Source organism: Oryza brachyantha, chromosome 6, assembly GCF_000231095.2.
Source record: "Oryza brachyantha chromosome 6, ObraRS2, whole genome shotgun sequence".
NCBI classification, from domain to species: domain Eukaryota; kingdom Viridiplantae; phylum Streptophyta; class Magnoliopsida; order Poales; family Poaceae; genus Oryza; species Oryza brachyantha.
This window is the reverse complement of record NC_023168.2, coordinates 19,764,006-19,789,024: the sequence shown is the minus strand read 5'-3', so window position 1 is coordinate 19,789,024 and position 25,019 is coordinate 19,764,006. Positions and strand designations below refer to the sequence as shown.

At 37.0% G+C, this 25,019-nt stretch overlaps 1 protein-coding gene across 2 annotated transcripts; it reads left to right on the top strand.

Moving 5' to 3' along the window:
- Positions 1 to 224: 224 nt before the first annotated feature.
- Positions 225 to 24,922, top strand: LOC102711444 (BEACH domain-containing protein B-like). Of its 2 annotated transcripts, XM_015838195.2 has the most exons (40): positions 225 to 565; positions 1,350 to 1,413; positions 2,066 to 2,270; positions 2,519 to 2,692; positions 2,932 to 3,252; positions 4,021 to 4,240; positions 5,169 to 5,222; positions 5,452 to 5,856; positions 7,594 to 7,912; positions 8,012 to 8,473; positions 8,558 to 8,716; positions 8,831 to 8,980; positions 9,058 to 9,213; positions 9,317 to 9,358; positions 9,464 to 9,808; positions 10,442 to 10,615; positions 11,215 to 11,375; positions 12,085 to 12,373; positions 12,756 to 13,173; positions 13,277 to 13,613; positions 13,834 to 14,022; positions 14,664 to 14,928; positions 15,026 to 15,220; positions 15,289 to 15,510; positions 15,609 to 15,785; positions 15,873 to 15,997; positions 16,762 to 17,217; positions 17,288 to 17,498; positions 17,658 to 17,879; positions 17,952 to 18,401; positions 18,478 to 18,771; positions 18,841 to 19,293; positions 19,378 to 19,424; positions 19,529 to 19,622; positions 19,767 to 19,973; positions 20,567 to 20,692; positions 20,769 to 21,140; positions 21,237 to 21,468; positions 22,832 to 23,553; positions 24,435 to 24,922. In XM_015838195.2, exons 1-39 carry the CDS (start codon positions 417 to 419, stop codon positions 23,485 to 23,487), a joined length of 9,597 nt encoding a protein of 3,198 aa, XP_015693681.2. In that variant the 5' UTR covers positions 225 to 416; the 3' UTR covers positions 23,488 to 23,553; positions 24,435 to 24,922. The 2 variants fall into 2 exon arrangements, with proteins under 2 accessions (XP_015693681.2, XP_040380752.1); XM_040524818.1 differs by lacking the exons at positions 21,237 to 21,468; positions 22,832 to 23,553; positions 24,435 to 24,922 and having other exon boundaries at positions 20,577 to 20,692; positions 20,769 to 20,860.
- The last annotated feature ends 97 nt before the right edge of the window (positions 24,923 to 25,019 follow it).

Here is a 25,019-nt window from a genome sequence, read left to right as displayed (position 1 = left end):
TAAACGTATTGCGGGAACTCTTGCAGAGAGCCCCCTGAGCTTCTCTTTCCTCTCCCAAATCGCTCCTCCTCTCCTCCCCGCATGGCCGCATCGCTTCCCATTTCCCTCTCTCTCTCTCTCTCACTCACTCACTCTCTCTCACTCACTCACTCTCTCTCTCTCCTCCCTCCCTCCCTCCCTCTCTCTCTCCTTCAGTTTCGCGGCTAAACATAGGAGGCGACGAGGCGAGCGGGCGGGCGAGCTCGGCGCGCACTCCGGCATTCAGGAATCCATTCCCCGCGGCCGCGTTTCATCGATCGCATTTCGGTGGATTGGATTCTTTGGAGGATTTTTTTTTTTGATCTTCGTAATCGGGGAGGTGCGGCGGCGGTGAGCTGGTGATGGTGCGTGGCTAGGTTCGGGGGTGGTCGGAGGCCATGAACATCGTGCGGGGCGTCGCGGATCTCCTCCGCAAGGCGCCGGCGCCGCCGCCTGCGCCGCCCGCCGCGCCCCCCTCGGGCGGTGGCGAGGGCTCGTTCCCATCCGCCGACGTGGATGACGCCCCCACGCCCCGCGTCGTCTTCAGGTGCTCATTTGGGCATGTTTGTGTTGTGCCATGGCTGCTTGTTTGGATGAAATTTGTGGTGATTGTGATGAGAGCCGGAGAGAGATACGTATTTGATTCTGTGCGCGCGCATTGGTGGATTTGATTTTGTGCGGGTGCATTGGTCATTGTTGGCAATCCCAAAATAACCTGAGCAAACTACCAGCGAGGATTCAGAGTGGTAGCTGCAGCCTTGTTCCAGTAGCTAGCTACATTATAATGTGATTTTTTAGTAGTTTCAGCCATGTCCATTCCCTGTAAAACCATCCTACTGTGTGCATTTGTTCAAAATGGTTCTACCTATGATTTGTGTTGATGTGCACAGCCATCGAATGAGAGTTTATGCTAAATCATGATACAGAAATAAACCTGGGATTGCTCGCTTCAAGGACAACCGGCCAATTTGCCTTTCCTGTAAACAACTAAAAAACAGCACGGTTGAGGTGAATTCTATTGTTTCAACTTCTTTTCCTATTTGGTAGTAGGTAGGATAGATCTTAAATGGAAGGCTGCTATGTGGCTTGTAGCAATGCTGAAACGTCACACAATGTCTGTCTATTAGGCATCATCTATATTCTGGTTAGCCAGTCTCCTCAATTATAACATCCGAGGTTCTATCTTCTTTTTTGTTAGTGGTACTTAGTATGTTAATTTCCTGTGGTATGGTGATTGTGTGGTGTATAAATAAAACCTATAGGACAAATCCATAATTTTCCTTTGTGTTTCATCTCCACGAATTTCCTCATTATTTTTCATTTTGTTTCAGTGATAGCACAGAGGAGAGAATCTTAAATACACTATGGAAAAAGTATGAGAATGCCCTTGATAAGGTATTTCCCTGAAAGCTTGTTAGTTTCTATTCTAACACACTCCCTCGGTCCCATAATATAAGGGATTTAGCTATATATCACACTAATCAATTCTAATTCTAATTTTCTCCCACCTTACCTCCCACCCCCAACCACCTTTCATTTAATAAGGGTATTCTAGTCTTTTATCCCCAGTCTTAACTTCTCCAAAAGATGGCACAATCCCTTGTATTATGGGACAGAGGGAGTATCTGATTTGTCTAATTGTCATGTTTACTTTGAATTAAAACCACTCATAAACTGTTTCACACTAAATATACATGTTCTTTGCAATGCACAATTTTGTTCTTCTAAGAATGTAAAATTAAACCGTAAGCTTGGTATTCAAACTGTTTGCTAAATGCTATTATCTGCTTTTAAATAATAGTCCACAACTATCTACTTCACCCCACTCCCAACCCTCCCCCACATACCGCACCACCAAAAAAAAAAAACAATTCACGGCTATGTCCAGATTCATCCCCAGGAATGTTCTTTTTGGGGTACAGAGGATGTATCTTTATGTTGTATGATACTTTTAACAAATTTTTATTTTATACTCCATTAGGTAACTCAAATGCAATTATCTAGTTATGCTGTACTATATCTTGTGTCACTTTGTAATAATTTACAGGCTGAAAAGGAGAAATCCCTGCAATTTTTTGTCTTACAATTTGTACAAACATTCAGAGATTGGGGACCATACCATATCATGCAATTGGTTGATCAAGAACTAGGATCTGATGAAACAGTTGTGGGATGCTCTCACGGGCACCCTTCTGAGGTCATTCTTATTCTGATTCAGGAGATGTCTATAATAACATCAACTATCACAGAAAGTAAGTGGCTCTACTGTATATGAGTATCCTACTGTCAGAAGTGTCTCAGGTTTCTCTTCCATCTGTTTATCTGCTCAGAACTTTGGGTGTGTGTGACTATGTAGATTCCTCAGTTACCATTCTATGTCCACAGAAATATCTTCAATTGCTCTTTTGATTCTAAAGGATGGAACCTATTTCTAGAAGAATAGCTTTTGGTGGCTACTGTGATAAATAAGCTTATATTTGTTCTTTTATTAAATTATTAGGTGGCAGCAGTCCAGAATCTTCTCCAAACTATTCAGAGCAACTGGGAGATCTGGGATTAAGGACTGAACGGTTACATGTTTTGGAGTGCTTGACAATTTTGACTCGCTCCATGCATAACTGTAGAGTATTTAGATATTATGGTGGTGTGAAGAAGGTTACTTCTCTACTAAAGGGTATGAAGTCTTCATGTGTTTACAACTCATTTCTAGGAAATTTTCTTTTTATGTGCTGGATTCTTTTTCCAGACTTCTTATTCTTCTCTGTTCTAAATGAGCTTTCTTCTTTTCCTTGCAAAATGGTAGCATTTTTTTTCTTATTCTGCTCTAATTTGAATATTTACTTTTTTTAGTTGGCTTTCTTATGTTTTGTTGAATTATATTCTCACTAACTTCTTTCTCTTTTGTATTTTCAGCTGCAGTTGCTCAGCTAAAAATCCAGAACAACTTGCTTGCTGCAGATAACCGCGTTTCATGTCAAGCAGTAGAAAATATAAAAATGATGCTAAATATGCTCATATACATAGTTACAGTAATTTCAAACTTCATGAAATTGGAGCCAACTGGCGCATGGATCCCCCATTTTCTCAGGTCCTCTAGGTATGCCTCATCAAAGAATCATCTGGCCACAGTTACTCCAGGTACTTCAGAAAGTGGTATTTATGATACACTTCAACGTTGGCAACAAAAGGCTATTATTCTTGTGATGGAGGCTGGTGGTGTCAATTCGTTAACAGGTAAAGCTTCCATTTTAGTAGTGAACTGATATTGCTACTACAATTTTCCATATTTATTTTTACAAACTGTGGTCCGAACACTCAATCTGTTCCAATGTTACATTAATGCAGCAGTACTTATTGGGTTATCAAAATCTTAAATGAAGTAGTTTTTCATAGTCAGGTTAACTTTCATGATTTTTTGTAATTTCTGACCAATGAATTATGTGATGCATCAAACAGAAGACAAGGATGAACGGAAGCTGTAAAAATGATCGCATGTATTTAGGAATTTTAAACGAAAGAGGTAACTAGAAAGAATAGCATGCCTGAGAGAAAATCTTGATGTCATGGGAGGGGATATAAATGACAAAATGAAGCACAAGTCTCCAGCGTTTTCAAGGGGGAAAAAAGGAATTAAAGAATGCCTGCAGATTTCACAGATTAAGTTGGCTATCTTTTAGTAGAAGAAACTCTTTCAATCTTTTGAGTGTAAATAGCAAAGCAGTAATCAAGGCAGCTAATTACAAATTTAAGAAGTGAGAGGTGAAATTTTGTTCTAATTTATAGAGCAATAAATGAAATCATTGAATGCATGTGGCTGCTAAGGTGTCAGAATTTTGTGTCGCACTATATGTAAACACCTCGTCATGCACCACAGTCCAGTGGAAATGCATGTGAGAATATATTTGCCAGGAGATCCATCTGTAGTTGATGATATCACTGTATTGGTTATTCTTGAATATGTATCATTTTTTGGTTATTTTTATAAATCTACTTTTACTGCAGAACTCTTGCGGGTCATTCAGAGACTGAATTTGAAAGACCAATGGGCTGATCTTTCTCTACATTTTATCACATTATGCACTCTACGATCGACTATATCTGGAACCCGTGCACAGAATCATTTTAAAAGCATTGGTGGTCTGGAAATTCTACTGGATGGGCTAGGACTCCCTTCAAGTAAATTTTCAGTTTCGAAGCATTCATCTATTCCAAAAGATGAAAGGTGCACACTTTAGAACCCAGGAGCACTTCTTGTTTATCTTTTCATGCTTTCATTTCTGTTTTTGTTTAGTGTTCCTTCTGGCTTCTGCGTTGAATCAGAATCACATATCCTGGATAGGATTTGTTAGGGAAGACGGGGAATTTCCTAGATCTAAGTCAAAATTGTAGCATAATATACAACAATACAATAGAACAAATGCTTTGGAATTTATTTTGATTTTAAAGATATGGAAGTGTATTTAAATAGAATTTGTCACTCTTAAGAATGATTCAAATTTGAAATGCATTGCAAGCCATAATTTAGTTTAAAATTTTAGGTTTGGCAATTTCATTTCGGGATTCAATATCAGAATATTATATTCTAGTTAATAATCATTGCAACTAAGTTTTTTTAATAAATTTTGAGCAGAATGCTTGAATGTGGACCATATAGTTGCACCCTTTTAAAGCATACATCAGCTTATTGATTTGGCTAGTGCTTGTTTAATCATGCAGAAAATCTTTTGTAAACTATTCCATCCATCTGAAAATACAAGAAGTTCTAGAGCTGGGCACAGGTATTAGGGAGTTGGTGGAATTAAATGCGGGAAGGTTGTGTTTGGCTGAGAAGAGAAAATAGGTGGTAAACTTTAGTGGTGGAAGTTTGTGATTGGATGAAAATGGAATTTAGGTGAAGTTATTATATTTTCGGGCAAATTTTGAATGCTAGAAGTTGTTATATTTTGGGACGGAGGGAGTAAGTTTCATTTTCATCCTTTAGGCACATTCACAGGACTCACATTTTGCGATAATGCGAACTTTTTTATTTTTAAATTTGCCATGGTATTTTTCAATGACAACCTTCTAGATTAGTAATTCAGATATATCATTTTAGTTTTAACCTTCCATGTTTGCTTCTCATTTCTATGTTCTAATGTTTGTTTTTGTAGAGATGAAGTTCTTATGCTCCAAATACTGTATTTGGAAATTCTAAGTGAGGCAGTGTATCCTGTACTGTATAAACTTTATTTATTGGTTTTGCATCTTCGAAATATCAATATCCTGTGCTATCCTTTAATTCAAGTAATATTGTTGGTCATATGATTGCTAATAATTTACTAGTTATTACCTACAGCTTACAATTTATTTGAAGAATTTAATGTGCATTTAAATGTACATATCATATACTGCTATTATGTTTTCCCCCAAGTTGGGTTCTTAACTGCTATTCAGATTTGGCAATGTCAACAATCTGCAATTTTTGTGCGAAAATGGACGTGTGCACAAATTTGCAAATTGCATTTGTTGGCCTGCATTTATGATTCTGGATTTCCATCGGCAAAGGGATAACACCAGGACTTCACTTGCATCGGATTCTATCTCTGGCCCAATTTATTTTCTTGATATAACTGAATGGAGTGACTACTCTGCAAAGTTGAGCAGTGCACTTTGCTCTTTTATTATTCCTTCAAAGGATATAAATAACTATGCTGATGAAATTGCTTGCAACAAAATTTCTTTATCTATCCCATCAGCATACCGAGAGCAATCTGTGAGATGGATAATAAGGGTTCTTATGACAGTTTTCCTATGCATCAAAGCTTGTACTAGTGAAACTGAATTGCCATACCATATAAAGTAAGTTTGTTTTTATGTATTGCCATGATATTTTGTTCACTAGAACAATTAATTACTGTGCTTATTGCTCTGCTTAGAATTCTTAAGATATTTACTTGAAGTTTTTTTAAGCTAAGGTATATATGCCCAATCGTTGGGGTTTATTACAAGTTATATCATTTAATTGTCCTGATGTCAATTAATGCCAGCTCCAACATATTACTCCCCACATCCCAAAAATACTTTTATTTTTAACATACCTCATACAAATCAATACAAAGCCACAAAGACTAGAATGTCCTTCACCATTTTAAATCCCAGTGCATTTGTTCCCTACCTTTTCAAGTTCCAATGCATTTGTCCTGCACTTTACCAAACTCCAATACAATAATTGCTCAAAAAAATGAAGTCTTTTGGGACAATCGGGGAATCTAAAAATGAAGTCTTTCTAGGATGAAGGTAGTAGTTGACAAGATGACTGCCCATGTGTTGAACATGCATTATTATTGTTCCAAATTGTAAAGAATTCACAACTGTTTGCACAAAATTTTCCAGATTGTAGACAGTCTCAACACAAGTGAAGTTAATAGATGATCAAATCCTTTTCACAAAACACGACAAGTAACATCTACATGCATGCACAGTTCCAAGAAGGGCGATGAGAGGAAGAGACAAATACACCAATACGGGGCCTAGTTGTCTTATTATTTTGGTACTTTGGGAGATTTGGAAGCATAGAAACGACTGTGTTTTTAATGGTGTTAACCCTTGTGTAGCTACTGTCCTCCAAACAGTGGTCAATGTGTGTATCTTGTGGTCGCTAGCTGGGGCTTCTAGGCTTAAGGAGTTCCTTAATATTCCCTTTGTTCTACATTATAAGACTTTCTGACTTTAACTAGATTCATATATGTGATAATAAATCTAGACACGTATACAAAACATATACATTGATATATGAATGAATCTAGGCAAACCCAGAAATTCTTATAATATGAAACGAAGGGATTAGGTCGATAGCCCCTTGTAGGTGAGTCTTTGGGTGTGTTGTAAAGGCTTCAGCTTGTTTTGGATGGGGTTGGTGGGCACTGCTCACTTCATGTTCCCTTTCTTTCTCCTCTCATAATGAAATGATACACAATTCTCTTGCGTATTCAAGAAAAAACATTCACACACAGTTCCATCCACACAGACCACACTGGCTCGAGTGCACCTTTGGCCCTTGAACTCAGCTCTTAGTCAAACTGTTTGTTTTTTGACCCACTTTCCAACAAGTAATGGTGATTATGGTTGACATCGTTGTGATTTCATTTGCACACACTCCTATATTCCTATTTGGCTGGTTTGTCTGGGACATGGTCAATGGCATCACTCTAAGTCTATAAGTAATATCCACCCATCTGGAACTTGACTTAGCCCATGCAGCAAAAACCATTGTCAATTCTACCAATATCATGGTGGATTTGCGGTGTCATTTGTCCATGTTTGAAGTTAGGTGTGAAACAAATCTGTAATTGAGTTCAGGGAGAAAAATGGATTCTGAACATAGTTTGTGTTCCTAAAGTGGACCTGTGTTATAAAAAATTTATCACCACTGGCTAATCTTCTCAAATACACCATAACTGGTACCCATGCAATGAATTTGTAAGGTGCAGCGAATATTGCTATAGACAGTATGATTGTTTTCTTATCTTAATTCATTGAATACATCCATATATGAAATGACAACCTGTTCCATTTATGATGTGAGTTGTGCACCAGGATTTTGGCCAAAACTCTCCAGCTTGACATGATTCGCACGTTCAGAGTGGTTCTTGTTTCAAAACCAACTTTACTCACAGCTTTTCGAGAGGAAGGTGTATGGGACTTAATATTCTCAGAGAATTGTTTCTACTTTGGATCATCTGTTGAAGACATCAAATTTCACATTGTCACAGAAATTCGAAATGAAGATGTTAACGATAATATTGAACCCACCAATTCTGAAAGCTTATACCTATCTGATGTTAACATTCTTCAATTGGAAGCTATTTCCTTCTTGGAGTTTGCTGCAACACTTAATGAAAACAAATATAACTTGGTAATGGTTTTTCTCTTATTTTACATCGTAAGTTTATTATATTTGTCAAATTTTGAAGCTCCTTCTGAAAGTTCTGTTTCCTATTCCTTCTCTCTGTAGCCAGAATGCTCAGCACTGCTGGATGCTCTTGAACACTGCATTTCTGATCCTGTGGTGGTCAGCATTCTTCTTAAAAGCTTTCGTGTTATTCTACAACTCGCCACAGAACAAACTCTAGTTTCATTTAAATCCTTGGATGTAATTACTGGAGTCCTTAAGGCTGCATGTAAACAAGCAAAAGAACTACAAAACTTCAGCTGTTTGCCTGGTGATGATGTCATCATCAGTCGAAATGGCTCTCAGATGAAAAATATTGAAATGAGTTCATCAGAAGAGAGAACCATTCATTCTATTATTTGTGTAGAATTAGCTTTGAGCCTCTTTAAGGAGTACGTCACCATATCTAGCTATGGAAGAATTCTGATTTTGCACAATCCTGACTGTATTGAGTGTTTATTCAACTTATTCGAAGAAAAGAACTTCCACAAGCATGTACTTGAGCAAATTCTTGCTTTATTCAGGGTAAAATCGTGCACATTCCTAATTTTCTCTTTTGATCTTTATAAAGTTTGGAACTACAACTTTATTATAGTTTACTTTAACCAGTTACCTCCATCATCGAAACAAGATCATGCAGCAAAGCTACAGCTATGCTCCAAATATTTAGAGAATTTCACACGAGCAAATGAAAAGGAAAAGGTTAATTCAGAGTTTTTGGTTAATCTACTGGTCAGCATGAGAGAGATCATTATGATGGATCGTGTGGTAGGTATCAACATAGTATGTCTTTGCATATAATAGTTGACAATGTCAATAATGCTTGCTCCATACCATTTACAATAAATTGACAAATATACATGTATACTCCATTTTGTTTAGTACTATCAAAATCTATTTCGCGATGGAGGCTGCTTTCTGCATATTGTCTCTTTGTTGAATGGAACTTTCAATGAAGAAACTGGTGAACAGTTGGTCCTTAATGTCCTTGAGACATTGACCTTATTACTCGAAGGAAATGATGCATCCAAGGTATCATTTTGATGTATGTGATTCATGCAATTATCTTATCTGATGTGCTAATAGTAACTCTGGTTTGTCATTTTTAGGCTGCCTTTAGAATGCTAGTTGGTGTGGGTTATCAAACGCTACAGAACTTGCTATTGGACTTTTACAAATGGTTGCCAAGTGAGAAACTTTTACATGCATTGCTTAGCATGCTGGTTGATGGGAAATTCGAGATAAATGAGATAACAACAATAAAGGCTAGTAACCATTAATATGCTGCTATCATTTCTGGGTTCATTTACTTCAGCCTTCCATTTTTTTAATTATTCTCACAAACGTTTCTTCTATTTCTTCCTCCAGAACGAAGATGTGGTTATATTAGTTTTGAATATTCTACAAAAGGTATGCTCCTTTTATCTATATCTCGCACACATATGATTGTGATCCACTGATAATTCCAGTTATATTTCTTTTGTTTTTGTAACACCCACAATTTCTGATTGGCAGAGCAGCACATCACTTCAGCATTATGGACTTGTTGTTTTGCAGCAGTTGCTCAAGCAATCCATTGCAAATAGAACTTCTTGTTTCAGAGCAGGACTGCTTAGTTTTCTTCTCAATTGGTTTTCAGTGGAGGAAAGGGATGATAAAGTTGTCGAAATTGCAGACTTAATTCAGATAATTGGTGCACACAGTATAAGTGGCAAGGACATTAGGAAAATTTTTGCCCTCTTACGTTGCGAGAAAATTGGTGCCAAGAAGAAGCATACTTCTTTGCTTTTGACGTGTCTCAGTCACATGCTTAAGGAAAAGGGACCAGAAGCTTTCTTTGAGTTCGATGGTCATGATTCTGTGCGTCCTGTTATATTTACCTATCAATTTAATTTTCCTTTGCTGTGAAATAATTTAAATACTCATAGGGTATCTATTAGGGACTAACTTAAGAGCATTTTATTGTTGGTATGGGCCAAAATTGAGAGTATTTTGAACACTACAAAAGGATTCAGATACGAGATGATATCACTATGAAATTTGGGTATGTGATTACTACAAAAAAACATTTGTGCATTTAAAAAGTGACCCTAATATGTATGGTTTTAGGGGGTTGATCTTTGCATTCTAGGTGCTAGACCTTTTCTGTAATCCACGGTTACCTTTATACAAGGCACACAGCTCTCCTGCAATTTTTTTATTATTTTCTTTTCAAAACTATGTTTTTTCAAATGTATTGATTTTTATTCTGTATGTTTTCCTAGGTATATGTTTTCTTATTTTTCTTCCTGTTTCTACATGAAAAATTTAGAGGTAATATGGTGACACCTGTTGCTTTTGACAATGATGTTCTGCCAAGTACTGTCAATATCATTTTCTTTGTTTTCATTAAGATACCTTTTGAATATGCTCTATTTTGTCTCAACTAACATCCATTACTTCTGTTGAGTATTTGATATTCTTATTAACTGACAGTCTTTCTTAATCTTGAAGGGTATAGAAATAATATCACCATTTCAATGGCCTTATAATAGAGGCCTATCCTTTTCTTGCTGGTTAAGGGTAGAAAACTTCCCAGAAAATGGTATGATGGGCCTCTTCTCTTTTTTCACAGAAGATGGAAAGGGGTGCTCAGCTGTGCTTAGCAAAAGTGCTCTAGTATATGAGGTAATGGTGGTTTCTTTATTCCAAATCGAAATAAGTAATTCATAAATTTGGATGGATACATGATTTTTTAAATATCTGTTTGATCTCCATGACGGTCTTATGTCGCAAAACTAGATTGTGTCTCTTCACAATGGCAGAAGAAATACCTCTGAAAACAGCCTTAGTGAGTACAATATCTGACATTACAAGTTCAGGGGGAGGTGTGAAGGGTAGTATTTTGTACCGGTTTGTGTGTTTTAAGGGTAAATGTGTATTATTGGCATGCAAGTTCACTCTTGCTCCTTTACATATGCCATTTTAAGCCTCAACTAAAACATTCCATTTGTTTCTCATCTAGCAGATGTTGACAGTAGGATACCCAGTTCTGTACTTTAGAGTTTTAACACTTAAACTGGGCTTTCAGGAAAGTTCAAGGTAATAAAATGGGCCTGGCAACCATCTAGTAGTTTGACCCAAATCTGGACAGCATGCTCTATAGATCTTGAAGTACTTTCTGCTTTTTCTCCATCAGAGCCTTTGTATCTTACTCTGTACGACATGAATGCCACTTTTGTTGCAGTTAACATTGTATGAAAAACCTTTTCTGTCTGTTTTGGCAGTCTATGAATCAGAAACGCGAGTGTGTTTTGCTGCCACTAAAACTGCCACCAAAGGAATGGAAATTCCTTTCTGTTACTCATACAATAGGGAGGGCTTTCTCTGGAGGAAGCCACCTGAGGTGTTATGTGGATGGTAATCTAGTATCGTCTGAGAAGTGTAGGTGAGCAAATCCTTTTGCGCCCATACTTTCCAGTGGTGTTAACTTTGGCTGAAAATTTCGCAGATACTATCTGAGAGTAAAATGTGTCCGAAATAAGTTTGTTTCAGAAAGCGCTTCTGTAATATGGTTGTTTGGCATAAGGAACTTGCCAAGTTTGTTTTGCTGAGCTATTTCTCCATGTTTTATTTGTTTATGCAACACAGAGCAGTAACGCTAGACAAAATCATAATCATGCATATCCATTTTGTTTCTTAAAGTTCCAAAATGTATAAATCTTTCGTTTGTAAGTTATTTGAATTGTTTCATAAATTTTGCACCATTCATGGTACAGCGCTGTTACCCAAATGTTGTTTTAGAATGCATGCAGTCAAATTTTTTGAACTTTAAAAACTTCGTGCACAATATCAAATTTTAACAATTGTTGCTAACATTAGTGTAGTAATGGTCAAATTTGTACATTGGAGTCCAGATCAATGTCACATTAATAACAGAGTACTTTTTACATCCATTGTTGAAAATGATTAAGGGACTTAATTTGCAACTGGTATGAAATCTAACCGCTAAAGTATCATCTCCTAAGTTTCTTGAGATTGATGAAAGGCAATCCTGGTCTTCTTAATATGAAGTCTCTGTGATATTGTAGCTTTTAGTCAACACAACTTTTATCTTGTAAAATAAAAACTTACAGTTGATGTTGCTGTTTTTTCAGTTATGCAAAAATGAATTTGGCAATGACTCACTGCACTATCGGTACAAAATTGATGCCTGTTGGTGAACAACATATTTCAATTGGTTATGAGAGAACCTTTGCCTTTACTGGTCAAATGGGCCCAATTTATGTGTTTTCTGATGCTCTCTCTTCAGAACAAATAAAAGGCATATATAATCTAGGACCAAGTTATATGTACTCTTTCCATGGTGATGATTCACTGTACAGGGGGATTCTAGATGCAAGAGATGGAATTTCATCAAAGATTATTTTTGGTTTCAATGCGCAGGTTTCATTTCTCTTTTTAATAAGTATGATACTATATTTACTTCATCAAGTATTCAAGTGTAACACTCCAGCCCAGATTGTTGTAGCCATGGTTTTAATATATAGTGGTGGGATGGGATTATTCCAACATTCAGAGTTCAATAGAGTTTTGAGCATATAAGCCCAATGAAACCAAACATAGCTGCTCTGAGTTGATTCCGAAGTGAACAAATATCCAGTGATTTTTATATGTCTGTAGCATGCCCATTGAAGGCTCCAGGGACAAACTTGAGAATGTAATTTGGGCTTGGGTGTTACCTTAAGAGCTCAGATTGACTAATAGAATAGAATATTTGCTTTCAGATTGACTAATTGAATACTCTTTTCTTTTCCCCCATCCCCAGGCTAGTGATAGTAGGAGTCTATTCAGTGTGTCTTCTGCATTAGATGGTGCTGACAGAAGTACATTTGAAGCAAAAATCATCGGTGGAACAAAGTTATGCTCGCGACACTTGCCGCAGGATATTATTTATTGTGTTGGTGGTGTTTCTGTATTTTTTCCTCTCTTCAATCAATTTCGCGATACTGTAACTGATGGTGAGCAATCTTCTCATGCATCTCTCATCAATTACAAGTTGCCAGCTGAGGTCATTGAGCTTGTCGCATCTGTTCTGGATGGAAATGTATCGAATCAACAACAGATGTATCTTCTTTCTGGATTATCTATTATGGGTTTCTTGCTTCAATCTGCAACACCTAAGCTGTTAAACATTGAAACACTTTCTGCACTGAAGTATATGTTTGATGTTCTAAGGAACTGTGGTACACACACTCTCTCTCCCTCTGTGTATGTGTTCCCACATGTGTCAATGACTATCTGGTTGAAATAGAAAGCTTGACATTACTATTTTCTCCATGTATTCAGGCATGTCAAAAGTTCTTCTGAAAGATGCTATTTTACAAATTTATTTGAATCCACAAATATGGGTGCACTCAAGCTATGAAGTGCAGAGAGATCTTTATACATTTTTGCTAAAATATTTTGAAACTGATGGAAGGTTCTTACCACTGCTCTGTGGACTTCCTAGGATCATTGACATTGTGTGCCAATATTACTCCGAGGGTGTAGACTCTAGGTTTGGTGTTGGTTCCAAGTCCTTGCTGCATCCAGTTACCAAGCAAGCTGTTGGAGATAGACCTAAGATAGAGGAAATATGCAAACTTCGGCTTCTCCTTTTGAGTTTAGCGGAAAGGAGCTTAAAGTAAGCATTTCCACTGTTCCACACTCCAATAATTGTCTTTAGTTCGGTAATAAACTGTTTTTTTTAGATATGTTTGGTTTTCTCACTCTCCTTTTTACCCCACTTTGTCTTAGTTTTCTTCCATAGATGTGTCGAACACAGTAATAAGACATGGTAGGCTGGTACAATCTTTTACTAGTTTTTTTTTCAGACTTCAGCTCATGCACAAATTATTTCACAGGTTACAAGTTTCTCTGGCTGATATAAGAGCCCTTGCCTCCTTTTTTGGGAGGAATCAAGATATAACATGCGTTGAGGACATGCTGAAGATGATCATTCGTGCTCTTTCAGAGAGTTCAGTTCTAACATCTTTCTTGGAGCACACAGATTCCCTTGGTGGCTGTTGCATTTTCATCAATCTTCTTAAGAGGTGACATGCTTTTACTGTTCACAATTCATATATGTTTCACATATCAATCATGCTGAAAGTACATCCCTTCTATAAAATTATGATGTTTCTTGTGTTGCAGATCAGATGCAATTGTACTTCCACCATGGTTAGAAATTAGGCTACCTTTCTTTCAAAATTGCCTGTTAGGTCTAAAAGTATTAGCATGGGTGTTATTCCTGTTGACTCAAACACATGGTTATCCTTTTATTTTTTTTAATGAGTGCCATGATAGGGCTTTGGTGTTCCTGCTGCCTGTATTGACATCGCAGCACTGAAAGTTATGTTCAGAAGCTGTTTGTCCATTAGCTAAATATTATAGCTATAATATATGCTAAAAGTTTCTGCTACTTTGAATTTAAAATATATTTATTGGCAGTCTCAATTTTGCATATTTACAAGGATCTAAATCTTTTCATATTGTTACCAGAGTTCATGAATTTACTTTTGAATTTAAAAGAGATTCATCTAAATGTTTAAGTTTTGTTTTTACAAGGATCTATATCTTTTCGTATTGTTACCAGAGTTCATGAATTTGAGAATGCATAGTTTCTCTCATGTGTTGTTTTACGTAATGTATGTTGTGAGCTTTTGTTACGTCTAACCTTTGTTTGTAATTTCAGGGAATTCGAACCAATTCGATTGTTGGGACTTGAGTTTGTTGGGAAGCTTTTGGCTGGTGTTCCATCTGAGAAGAAAGTAGCAAAATTATTTACATTACCCATTGGGCAATCTAGCCCCATCTTTGATAACTCAAGAAAAGAAATAACAGCAGCATCTCATCTATTTTTCTATACAATATCTGAAAGGCTGTTTAAATTTCCACTTTCATATAATTTATCTGCAGCTTTTTTCAATGTTCTTCTTGGTGGAACCAGTCCAAACAAGGTTATATTGCCTACTTCATGTCACATCAATATTTTATTTCTACCTTCTTACTACTCTTTGACCTTTAAGTTTCAAGCCATTTTCTACCCTCTAACAGGAATATTCTCAGTCTGACCAGTCCAAAAATAAGGATTGCAGCTCTTCACACTTGGCTTCCTTCTTCCTTCCTCAGATATTGGTCTGCATTTTTAGATATTTGCATTCTTGTCAAGATTCTTCAGCGCGTATAAGAATCTTAAGTGATCTTCTTGGTTTGCTAGATTCAAACCCTACAAATATTGAAGCTTTAATGGTATACCTTTTTCTCCTTTGTTATATATAATTACTTATTTTGAACTAATCCTGAATAGAATTTATCAGGAGCACAGTTGGAACTATTGGCTTGAGACATCCACAAAGCTTGATGTATTGAAGAACTACAGATCAGTTTCTAAAGGTGAGCTTGACACTGTGGAGATCGATGAAGTAACTCTTGTGAGGAACTTGTATGCTTTGGTACTAGCATACTACCTGAGTACTGTAAAAGGTGGCTGGCATCAGCTTGAAGACACAACTAATTTTTTTCTTTTAAAATTTGACCAGGTTGGATGATAATTCGTTTGTTTGCTCTCTTTCTCTCTCAACTTGGCAGTATGTTTTTTTTTGTTCTGATGACTTTATTGAGATCAATGGATCTGCAGGGACAACTGTCAAGTTCCTATTTACTGCGGGACATACTTGATGATATTATTGGGAGCCTGCTACAGACATCTTCAGAAGAAAATATTTTCCTTTCACAGCCATGCTGTGATAACGTCTTGTATCTTTTGAAGCTTATCCAGGAGTTGCTTTTCAATCAAATAGGAATCAAGCTCTTGGTACAATCCTAGAAAACATTTGTTTTGAGCTAGAAAACATTTGTCCATCTATTATGTGAAATATCTGTTTTTTTTCTCTTTCCACAGTTTCCATCTGATCCTTCAGAGGAATATTTCTCCAGTAATAAATGGAAAGAAATTAAATGGAAAGAAGATATTAAGTCTACACTAGATGAAATTTTAATTGAGGAAAACCATGGTCAATATAAAAGGTACAATTCTTCTCTTTATTTCCTGAAATGATTTGTAGCTATATGACCCGCTAAAATCTTCTCCTTTTGAAAACTTGCCTTATGAATATTTATTTGTTACCAAATGGAAAAAGACATTAAATCTGCATTTTAACTGTTAGTTAAGTTGTTACATGGATTCTTTGGATGACCTATAAGGACTCTACAACCATTGCATTCAACCAGGTGCTTTGAATCCCCGGTACTTGTTCTTGTCAATTGACGCATGCAAAACCAAATATGTTATCATGAGTGTGTAGGTTGTAGTTCAGTTATGGTATTCCAACCACCATGTTCAGTTCGATAATGATACGTGCACATGGTACTTGCCTTTGTTACATCGCTACCCCATGAAAGTAGGGTAAGCACTCATTTGAGGTCTTACCATGGAAGTTTCAACAATGATCATGGTGGTCAATCCACCATATAATTTTTTTTTGAAAGAAGTCAATCCAGCATATAATGATGTGCTAGTATACTGGTGTGGTTTGCTTGTTGTCACTAGAATAACAGCTGTCATTTGTTCCTTGGTTCTTTTGTAACATCTATCAGTTATTAACGGGTACAACTTGAATCTTCAGCTGTTTCGTAAATACAGAAGAAGGTCATTTGTAGTGACAGTCAAAAAATTTGATACTGCACTATTTATACATGATCTGAAGCTTTCCTATGCTTCACAAGGTTCAATCAGCATTTTTTTTTTCATATCAATCATTCACCCTTAACAAGTCTGTCAATTTCCCCAGTTTCCCTTGGAGATCTTGCCAATTTGCTGCTGCTGATGAGACAAGTGATGATTGGTGGAACTTCTTTGATAAGGTTTGGGATCTCATATGTAATTTAAATGGAAAAGGACCAAACAAATTGCTATCGAAGGGTCCAAATATTGAAGTCCCATCGTTGGGGCAAAGGGCACGTGGATTGGTGGAATCTCTAAATGTCCCTGCTACAGAAAGGGCTGCTGCTGTTGTTTCTGGAGGTATTGGTACTGCATTAGTTGCAAAAATGAATAGATTTTCTGACAAAGCTACATTATTGAGGGAAGAGATATTCCCAAGGGTTTTCTTTCATCTTGTAATTCTGTATCTCTGCAAAGCTGGATTAGAAAATGCATCCAAGTGTGTTCTGCAGTTCATGTCACTGCTTCCTGTTCTTATTTCAGAAGATGAACAAAGCAAAAACAAGCTGCATTTCTTAATATGGTATGTTTAACACCGGAAGATTTGTTCTAAGCATGCTTAAAGCATTCTCTTAATTCCTTTCTTGATACAGGTCTTTACTCATTGCAAGATCTCAGTACGGGATATTAGATGATGGTGCACGTTACCATGTTTTATCACACTTGATCCTTGAAACTATCATATGTGGAAAATCCATGCTTGTTCCTAATATCTTGGGAAGAGATGAATCTATGGAAATCGGCAACAATAAAGAGACTGGGTTCATTCTTAGTTTTGTAGAGAAGGACCGTGTACTTGCCGCGGTCTGTCCCTTTGTCCTTTAGCTTTGGTGTAATTTTCTACACTCTGTTGAGTGGGATGTATTATAAGTTTTGCATCTTCTGTTGATGGTTTCGATTATACCTACCTTTTTTTCCCTTTCTTTTGTGGTATTAAACATATCATCTTTCATTGCTGTTCAGGCCACCGTTGAGGTTAAGCATACGAAGGCAGTTCAGGCTGATCGCTTGAGGCAGTTGGAAGAACTTCAATCTAACCTTAATGAACAGTTAAGTGAAGAGACACAACTGGAGAAGATGATTGAAGATAACATACATATTTCTGTCACTTCTTCTCTTTCTGCAGATGACAAAAGAAAAATAGCTTTTCGACTTGCTTTTGATGAGGATCAGCAAATTGTTGCGGTAAGATTCTCCATTAGATTTGCCAATTAACGTTTTGTTTGGGAGCATATAATTATTTTCTTCTCTTATCAGGATAAATGGGTACATATTTTCCGTGCTTTGACTGATGAGAGGGGGCCATGGTCTGCTAACCCTTTTCCAAACAATGTTGTGACGCACTGGAAACTTGACAAGACTGAGGATAAATGGCGGAGACGACTCAAGCTTAAGCGCAACTACAAGTTTGATGAACGCCTGTGTCAACCATCGTATTCTAGGAATGAAAGTACAGAGGCCTGTGTTGACCAAAGTTCTTTTAGTACCAAAGTTCCTGGGAAATTGAAGCGTTTCCTTCTGAAAGGTGTGCGAGCAATCACTGAGGACAATGCGTATGAACCATTTGTAGACACCAATGATGCAAGTTCCCAGAGTAATCTGTCAGAGAGCCAAAACCCAAATGTCTCAGATTCCTCAGATTATCGCTCTAGTGTTCAAAATAAGAAAGAACCATCATCTAATAATGGAGATAATGATTATACCAAGGTAAAAAGGATTTTGTATAAAATCCACCTGAACTTACTAAATAACTGTTGATTTCGGTCCATCATCCATTTTTCAGGTGCTATGTTCAGTTCACTGTGTTCTTATAACCCCAAAGAGAAAACTAGCAGGACAATTGGATATCACACGAACCGTTCTACATTTTTCTTTTCAATTTTTGGTTGAAGGAACTGGAGGATCATCTGTTTTTAGCAAGTTTAAAGAGACAGAGGATTCCGATTGCAAGAGTGATCTAGGAGGTGTGGAAAGACTTGATGGGGGCCGAGACTACGTGACCAAAACTCCCAATGGTGTCTTGATGCAAAAACAATCTCAAAAAATTAAACATCACAGAAGGTGGAACATAACCAAGGTATGCCCTTCCCCTCTCTCCCCCTTTTTGCTTGCTCACCATCTTCATATCTTTCCTTGCAAGTTTCAGATAAAAGCAGTTCACTGGACGCGCTACCTGCTACAATATACTGCAATGGAGATATTCTTTGACGATTCAAATGCACCCATATTTTTAAACTTCTCATCCCAAAAGGATGCTAAAAGTGCTGGGTCTCTCCTAGTTTCCCTCAGGAATGAAGCCTTGTTCCCTAAAGGAAGTGTCAAAGACAAAAATAGTGTCATTTCATTTGTTGACAGACGAGTTGCACTTGAAATGGCTGAGAATGCCAGGGAAAGATGGACAAGGAGGGAAATCAGTAACTTTGAGTATCTCATGATTCTTAACACTCTTGCTGGACGATCTTACAATGATTTAACTCAGTATCCTGTATTTCCATGGGTACTGACCGATTATACATCAGAAAAGCTTGATTTTAACAAGTCTTCTACATTTAGGGACCTTTCAAAGCCAATTGGTGCGTTGGATGAAAAACGCTTTGAGGTGTGGTAACTGATGAATGCATGTTTATATTAGTAATTGATATCCCTTATGTATCCTTTATCTAAGCAATATGTTATTGGGCAGGTTTTTGATGATAGATACGTTAATTTCTGTGACCCAGATATACCAAGGTTGGACACTGACTCTGAATTTCATCCATTCATTTAGTTTTTGTCTGTCCTTTATTTTTATTATTTGAGTTATCTGAACAAAATGGCTGATTTATTCCCTGCAGTTTTTATTATGGATCTCACTACTCCACCATGGGAATTGTCCTTCATTACCTTCTCAGGCTAGAGCCTTTTACAACTCTGCATCGTAGCCTCCAGGTTGCTGATTTGATTTTACCTTTTTTTTTAATGGCTGAACATATTATCCATTTCTGATACAGCTTTTATCATGCTATATTTTTCATTAAAACAGCATTAATATATTTTTTTATCTTGTTCACCATTATGGATGCAACCACACAGGGTGGCAAGTTTGACCATGCAGATCGCCTCTTCCAGAGCATTGATAGCGCTTACAAAAACAGCTTGTCAAATACAAGTGATGTCAAAGAGCTTATTCCTGAATTTTTTTACATGCCTGAGTTTCTTGAAAATTCAAATTCGTATCATCTTGGTGTTAGGCAGGATGGTGAACCTTTAGGTGATGTTGCTCTCCCTCCTTGGGCAAAGGTAATGAATAGTTTTTCTTTGATAGATACCTACATGGTTGCTGCACTTGGTTTCTTTATTCTTGAGTTACATGCACGTTAGGATATCTATGTTGTAATTCCAATAAGTAACAATTAATTTGGTTCCAACATTGGTGAATATACTTATGTGACTTCATTTTTTAGATAATGGATGATTCCATGTTATTTTCGTGCTTGTGAATTGTGGTGGTAACATGTTATTCACATAACCATTATGTTTATAATAACAAAATTTGACAATTGACTGGTGTGATAAAAAAAATAAGAGCTCTCTCAATATAAATATACTCCCTCTATGTTTTTCGTATGACGTTTCATACCAAAAAATGGAGTACATTTCTCCTGTTGTCCATGCAAAATTTTTCATACTAGGCCTCTCCCAAGAAAGCTCTTTTTTGAATTTTGAGTTGGTGTGGCTATTGATTCTTTAAAATTGTAATGTCAAAGGAGCTAAAATTTCTTAAGTATACCAGTGCAAGTTGATGCAACTCTATTTGGAATAGTTGTTAATTCTGTAAATGGAAGCCTGCTACCTTGCCTATAAATATCCAGTTAATTGGTACAAACATGTAGGGCTCTCCAGAAGAATTCATTCATATCAACCGAGAAGCTCTTGAGAGTGAATATGTGAGCTCTAATCTCCATCACTGGATTGACCTCATATTTGGTTACAAGCAGCGTGGACAGCCTGCTGTTGAGGTGCAATTAAGTCACTTTTGGTATCTCTAACAATACAATGGAATGTTGCTTAACACATAAATATTTGTTGGGGCAGGCAGCAAACATATTTTACTATGTTACATATGAAGGTGCAGTTGATCTGGAAAATATGGACGACCTGTTGCAGAAATCTGCTATCGAGGACCAGATTGCAAATTTTGGACAGACACCAATCCAGATTTTCCGAATAAAACATCCAAGAAGAGGGCCTCCTGTGCCAATAGCTCACCCTTTGTATTTTGCACCACAGTCAATAGCATTGACTTCAAGTGTTTCTAGTACAATCAGCCATATGTCTGCGTTATTATTTATTGGCTTGTTGGACAACACAGTCATATTGATGAATGAAGGACTCGTATTGTCAATAAAGCTGTGGTTGACAACACAGTTGCAATCTGGTGGAAACTTTACATTTTCTGGACCACAGGTTCTTCCTGACTAGATATAGCACGGAAAAACAAAAATGTTCATATACTAGTAAATATTTTTCTTGATTGCATTCATTTCCTTTTATTTTTTTCAGGATTGTTTCTTTGGAATTGGCTCGGATGTTATTTCTCCCCGTAAAATTGGCACTTTCCTGGCTGAAAATGTTAAGTTTGGAAGACAGTGCTTAGCAACCATGCAAATTAATGGTGATAAGTATTTGATTTTATGTGGAAATTGGGAGAACAGTTTCCAGATTATATCTCTTAGTGATGGAAGAATTGTCCAGAGCATCAGGCAACATAAGGATGTTGTTGGCTGTGTGGCAGGTACCGATGCATTTTTGAGTTTATTCTATTCATTTTCTTTTGAAGATTCCAGATATGATGAATTATATTGTATGTTAACAAATAACAAAAAACTGCATCCATCACGCAAACAAGTTCTACTTGCATTCCATAAAATTTAGGCGCTTGTGGATTCATAAATATCAGGCTTAGGCAGTATTTTTAGATAATGGAAGCTTTATTGAACTCAGTCAATTACATCAAGATGATACAATTGTTCTGAGAGCACTCCTGGCCTTAGCATAGCTAAGACGCACACAACCAAACACACCACCATACTTTAGATAAAAGAAAAGCAAATATGACTGGAATTGTTAAGGACCATCAATCCTAAAACACTCCCTAACCACCAGGTCCCCCAAACCAGGGTTCTGAAGAATAAACCATGTACGGAGCCAATGAATGATTAAAAAGTAACCTACAAAGGAGAGGAAATAACCTTTTTATGAAAAACCAAGTCATTCCTGCATAATGGAAGTGATCAACAGGTGGTGGCCACTCCTAACAGGACATGTGTTTTCAAATTGTTCTGAATTCTCCCCAACCATCCCCTAAACATATGATCTACACTACGTGGTGGAGGAAGTCCTGATGCTACTTGGATAGAAACGGACAGTGTCATTCATAGAATAGATGTCTAATTGTCTCTTTGTGACAAAAAAAAAAACAATCCTTACTACCTTGCCAGTTTCTTTTAGCCAGGTTATATTTTGTCAATATCACTGCACAGTGCAAAAACCAAAGAAAAATCTTGACTTTCAAAGGCATTTATTCAAAACAAGCAACAATTCATCTCATCTGATCTTGTTTTCACATCAAGTAAAACTTCTGGTAGAATGTGGGATTTTTGAAGTCCTGGGAAAATCTCTCAAAAGGTGTCAATATCTGAAGGTGTTAACTAAACGAAGAGAGTAATCATACCTTATATAATTAAAACACTAGGAGGTGCTGATACCTCTGGATTCCTCCAAAGGAAAATTTTAAAAAACTTGTAGAACATAGTCTATTGACAAGTACATATCCCTGTTCTGCCTATGGCTATCTGCATATAACTCTACTTTTTGGAAATAAAAACTGGATAATGACTGGGATCAACAAGTTTATTCATATAGATAATCATGTGATGCTATATAAGTCTTGCACTTTCTAGACTTTTCTACTGTTTTTCAGGTTTGTTTGATGCTTCTTTCTGCCCTCCATGTGTTGCTTAAATTGTAAAACGCATGGTGATCGTCCTTGTTACTTTTCGCGGAAACTTCATATTACATATTAGTTCAATCTATAAGGTCCTTGTCCTTGTTTTTCCTATTTTGTAACATATGCAACACAAATATTTGTGCTGCAGTTTCATCTGATGGAAATGTAGTTGCAACTGGAAGTTATGACACCACTGTTATGGTCTGGCATTCGTTTCGAGGCAGACCAAGTGATCATGTTGTAATGGAAAGGCCGGTTCATATCTTTTGTGGCCATGACGACATCATAACATGTTTATTTGTTAGCACAGAACTGGATATTGTCATCAGTGGTTCAAAAGATGGAACATGTATATTTCATACACTGCGTGAAGGAAAATATGTCCGATCCATTCGGCATCCTTCTGGCATTGGTCTGTCAAAATTGGTGGCATCGCAGCATGGAAGGGTAGTATTCTATTCTGAGAATGACCTCTCCTTGCACTTGTATTCCATCAATGGAAAACATATTGCTTCTTCAGCATCCAGTGGGCGTATCAATTGCATGGAACTTAGTTGTTGTGGAGACTTCATGGTTTGTGCTGGTGAGCATGGTCAAATAGTGCTGCATTCTATGCATTGCCTTGACATTGTTTGGAGGTATGATGGAGCTGGGAAAACAATTACCTCTTTATCTGTGACCCCTGAAGAGTGCTTTCTAGCAGGAACCATGGATGGTAGTTTGCTTGTGTTTTCAGTGGAAACTCCTCTACTTAGAAAGAGGAGCATGCCACGAACAAGGATAAAGCCTCCCACTACTAGTTAAGTTGTAGTTAACTTGTAGCTGCAAGAAATTGACACAAAAATACCTTGCTTCAACTTCAAACATAAGGTACAAGAAATTTGAATCAAGTTTCCTTTCTCATGCTTATCATTTTGAAGGAATTTTCTCATGTCTTTATTTTGATGTGGTGCATATTTTACACCATATTTTTTATATATTCGTTTTTTATTTGTCTGAATTTCTTGTGGAACTTATTTTACTTTCATCTATTACACCTGCAAAAGAACCTGAATCCTGTTTGTCCTGATTACTAGAACAGCTAATAAGGCATGTGAAAGGAAGTGTTTATATTCCTTTCCTTATTCATTGGAAACATATTAAGATTGTACTTAGTTGCCTCCTTTAGCTATCCCAGGATGAAACGTGTGCATCATGGATGCAGAGGCCAGATGTTACTTTGTAATCTTCAATTATCTAGAAAAGCTACCCAGGGTTTTTAGTACCAGAATTTACTGTTAGACTACAATTAGCAAAATTTGATGGCTAAAGAACTTTCTCCATTCAAGAATGTATGATGCATTGGGCGTTGTCATGGTCTCAATACACAGCTTTGACCATCAACTTTATATATGTTACTAAAAGATTATAAATTAGAGTGATAGTATAAATACATTTTTCATGAGAAATCTAATGTTGCCATCTCCGTAATATCAGTCTGATTGAATTTTATGCTCCCATAGTCTATGCTAGGGAAGTCTGGTACCATATTTTCTGAAATGCAATATCTCTGAATGGTGTGAGTATTTGCTAGTGAACTAAAAACCATGTGAAGTTTGGTTCTTCGAACTTCAGGCCATGTCAAACTTTATCAAACCGCCAAGTTCACCTTTTCTTTTAAAGTGAGCTCCTCCAATTTTATTTGTTTAGATTGAGTTTTTAGCTTCCAAACAGATGTACTGATTAGTTAATTTGCTTGAAACTTGCTGCAGGTTATTAACCGAAAATTTCAAGATTTGTTTCCACCCATGTACATAAAGCGGAGCAAATTTCTGGAATAAGGGTATTCAAGCTACTCTACTGATGATGATCCATGATCAACAAATCTAACAATAGTAAAACTAACATGCGTAAGGAGAGATCCCAAGCTATCTGATTTTCAGGCTAGGCGCAAATATCACCCATCACTTGATAGGAACTAACATTTTGACATCCAAACTTAGCAATTTTGCAGTTGTTTAGCATATCAGTTCTGTTGTTTTAGTGGAGGGCCGCTGCCCCTATTGTGCCCCACCAGCAGAATTAGTTTGTCACTACTATGTATTAGATGGCAATTTTTTGTGCTCACCACAGTACTACATTCATTGTGATCTGGAGAGTGGTATATTGTATACCTGATCAGCTGTTCTCAATTTTTTCAAGGATAAAAGTTGCAGTTTTTTAAGGTTGAACGTGTATTATTTCCTCCTAAATGTTTATTTCCCAGATGTCGATCTTTATGTATGGATGTGTCCAGGTTGGTAACATTGAGATGCTGTTCGGCACAGATGTCCAGGGCCAGAAGCTCACTGATATAC

Coding starts and splice junctions, on each gene's coding strand:
- LOC102711444 (XM_015838195.2), top strand. CDS start 417: ATGAACATCGTGCGGGGCGTCGCGGATCTCCTCCGCAAGGCGCCGGCG. Junction 1,414..2,065: donor ATGAGAATGCCCTTGATAAG/GTATTTCCCTGA, acceptor AATAATTTACAG/GCTGAAAAGGAGAAATCCCT. Junction 15,511..15,608: donor TTCTTTTAAAATTTGACCAG/GTTGGATGATAA, acceptor ATGGATCTGCAG/GGACAACTGTCAAGTTCCTA.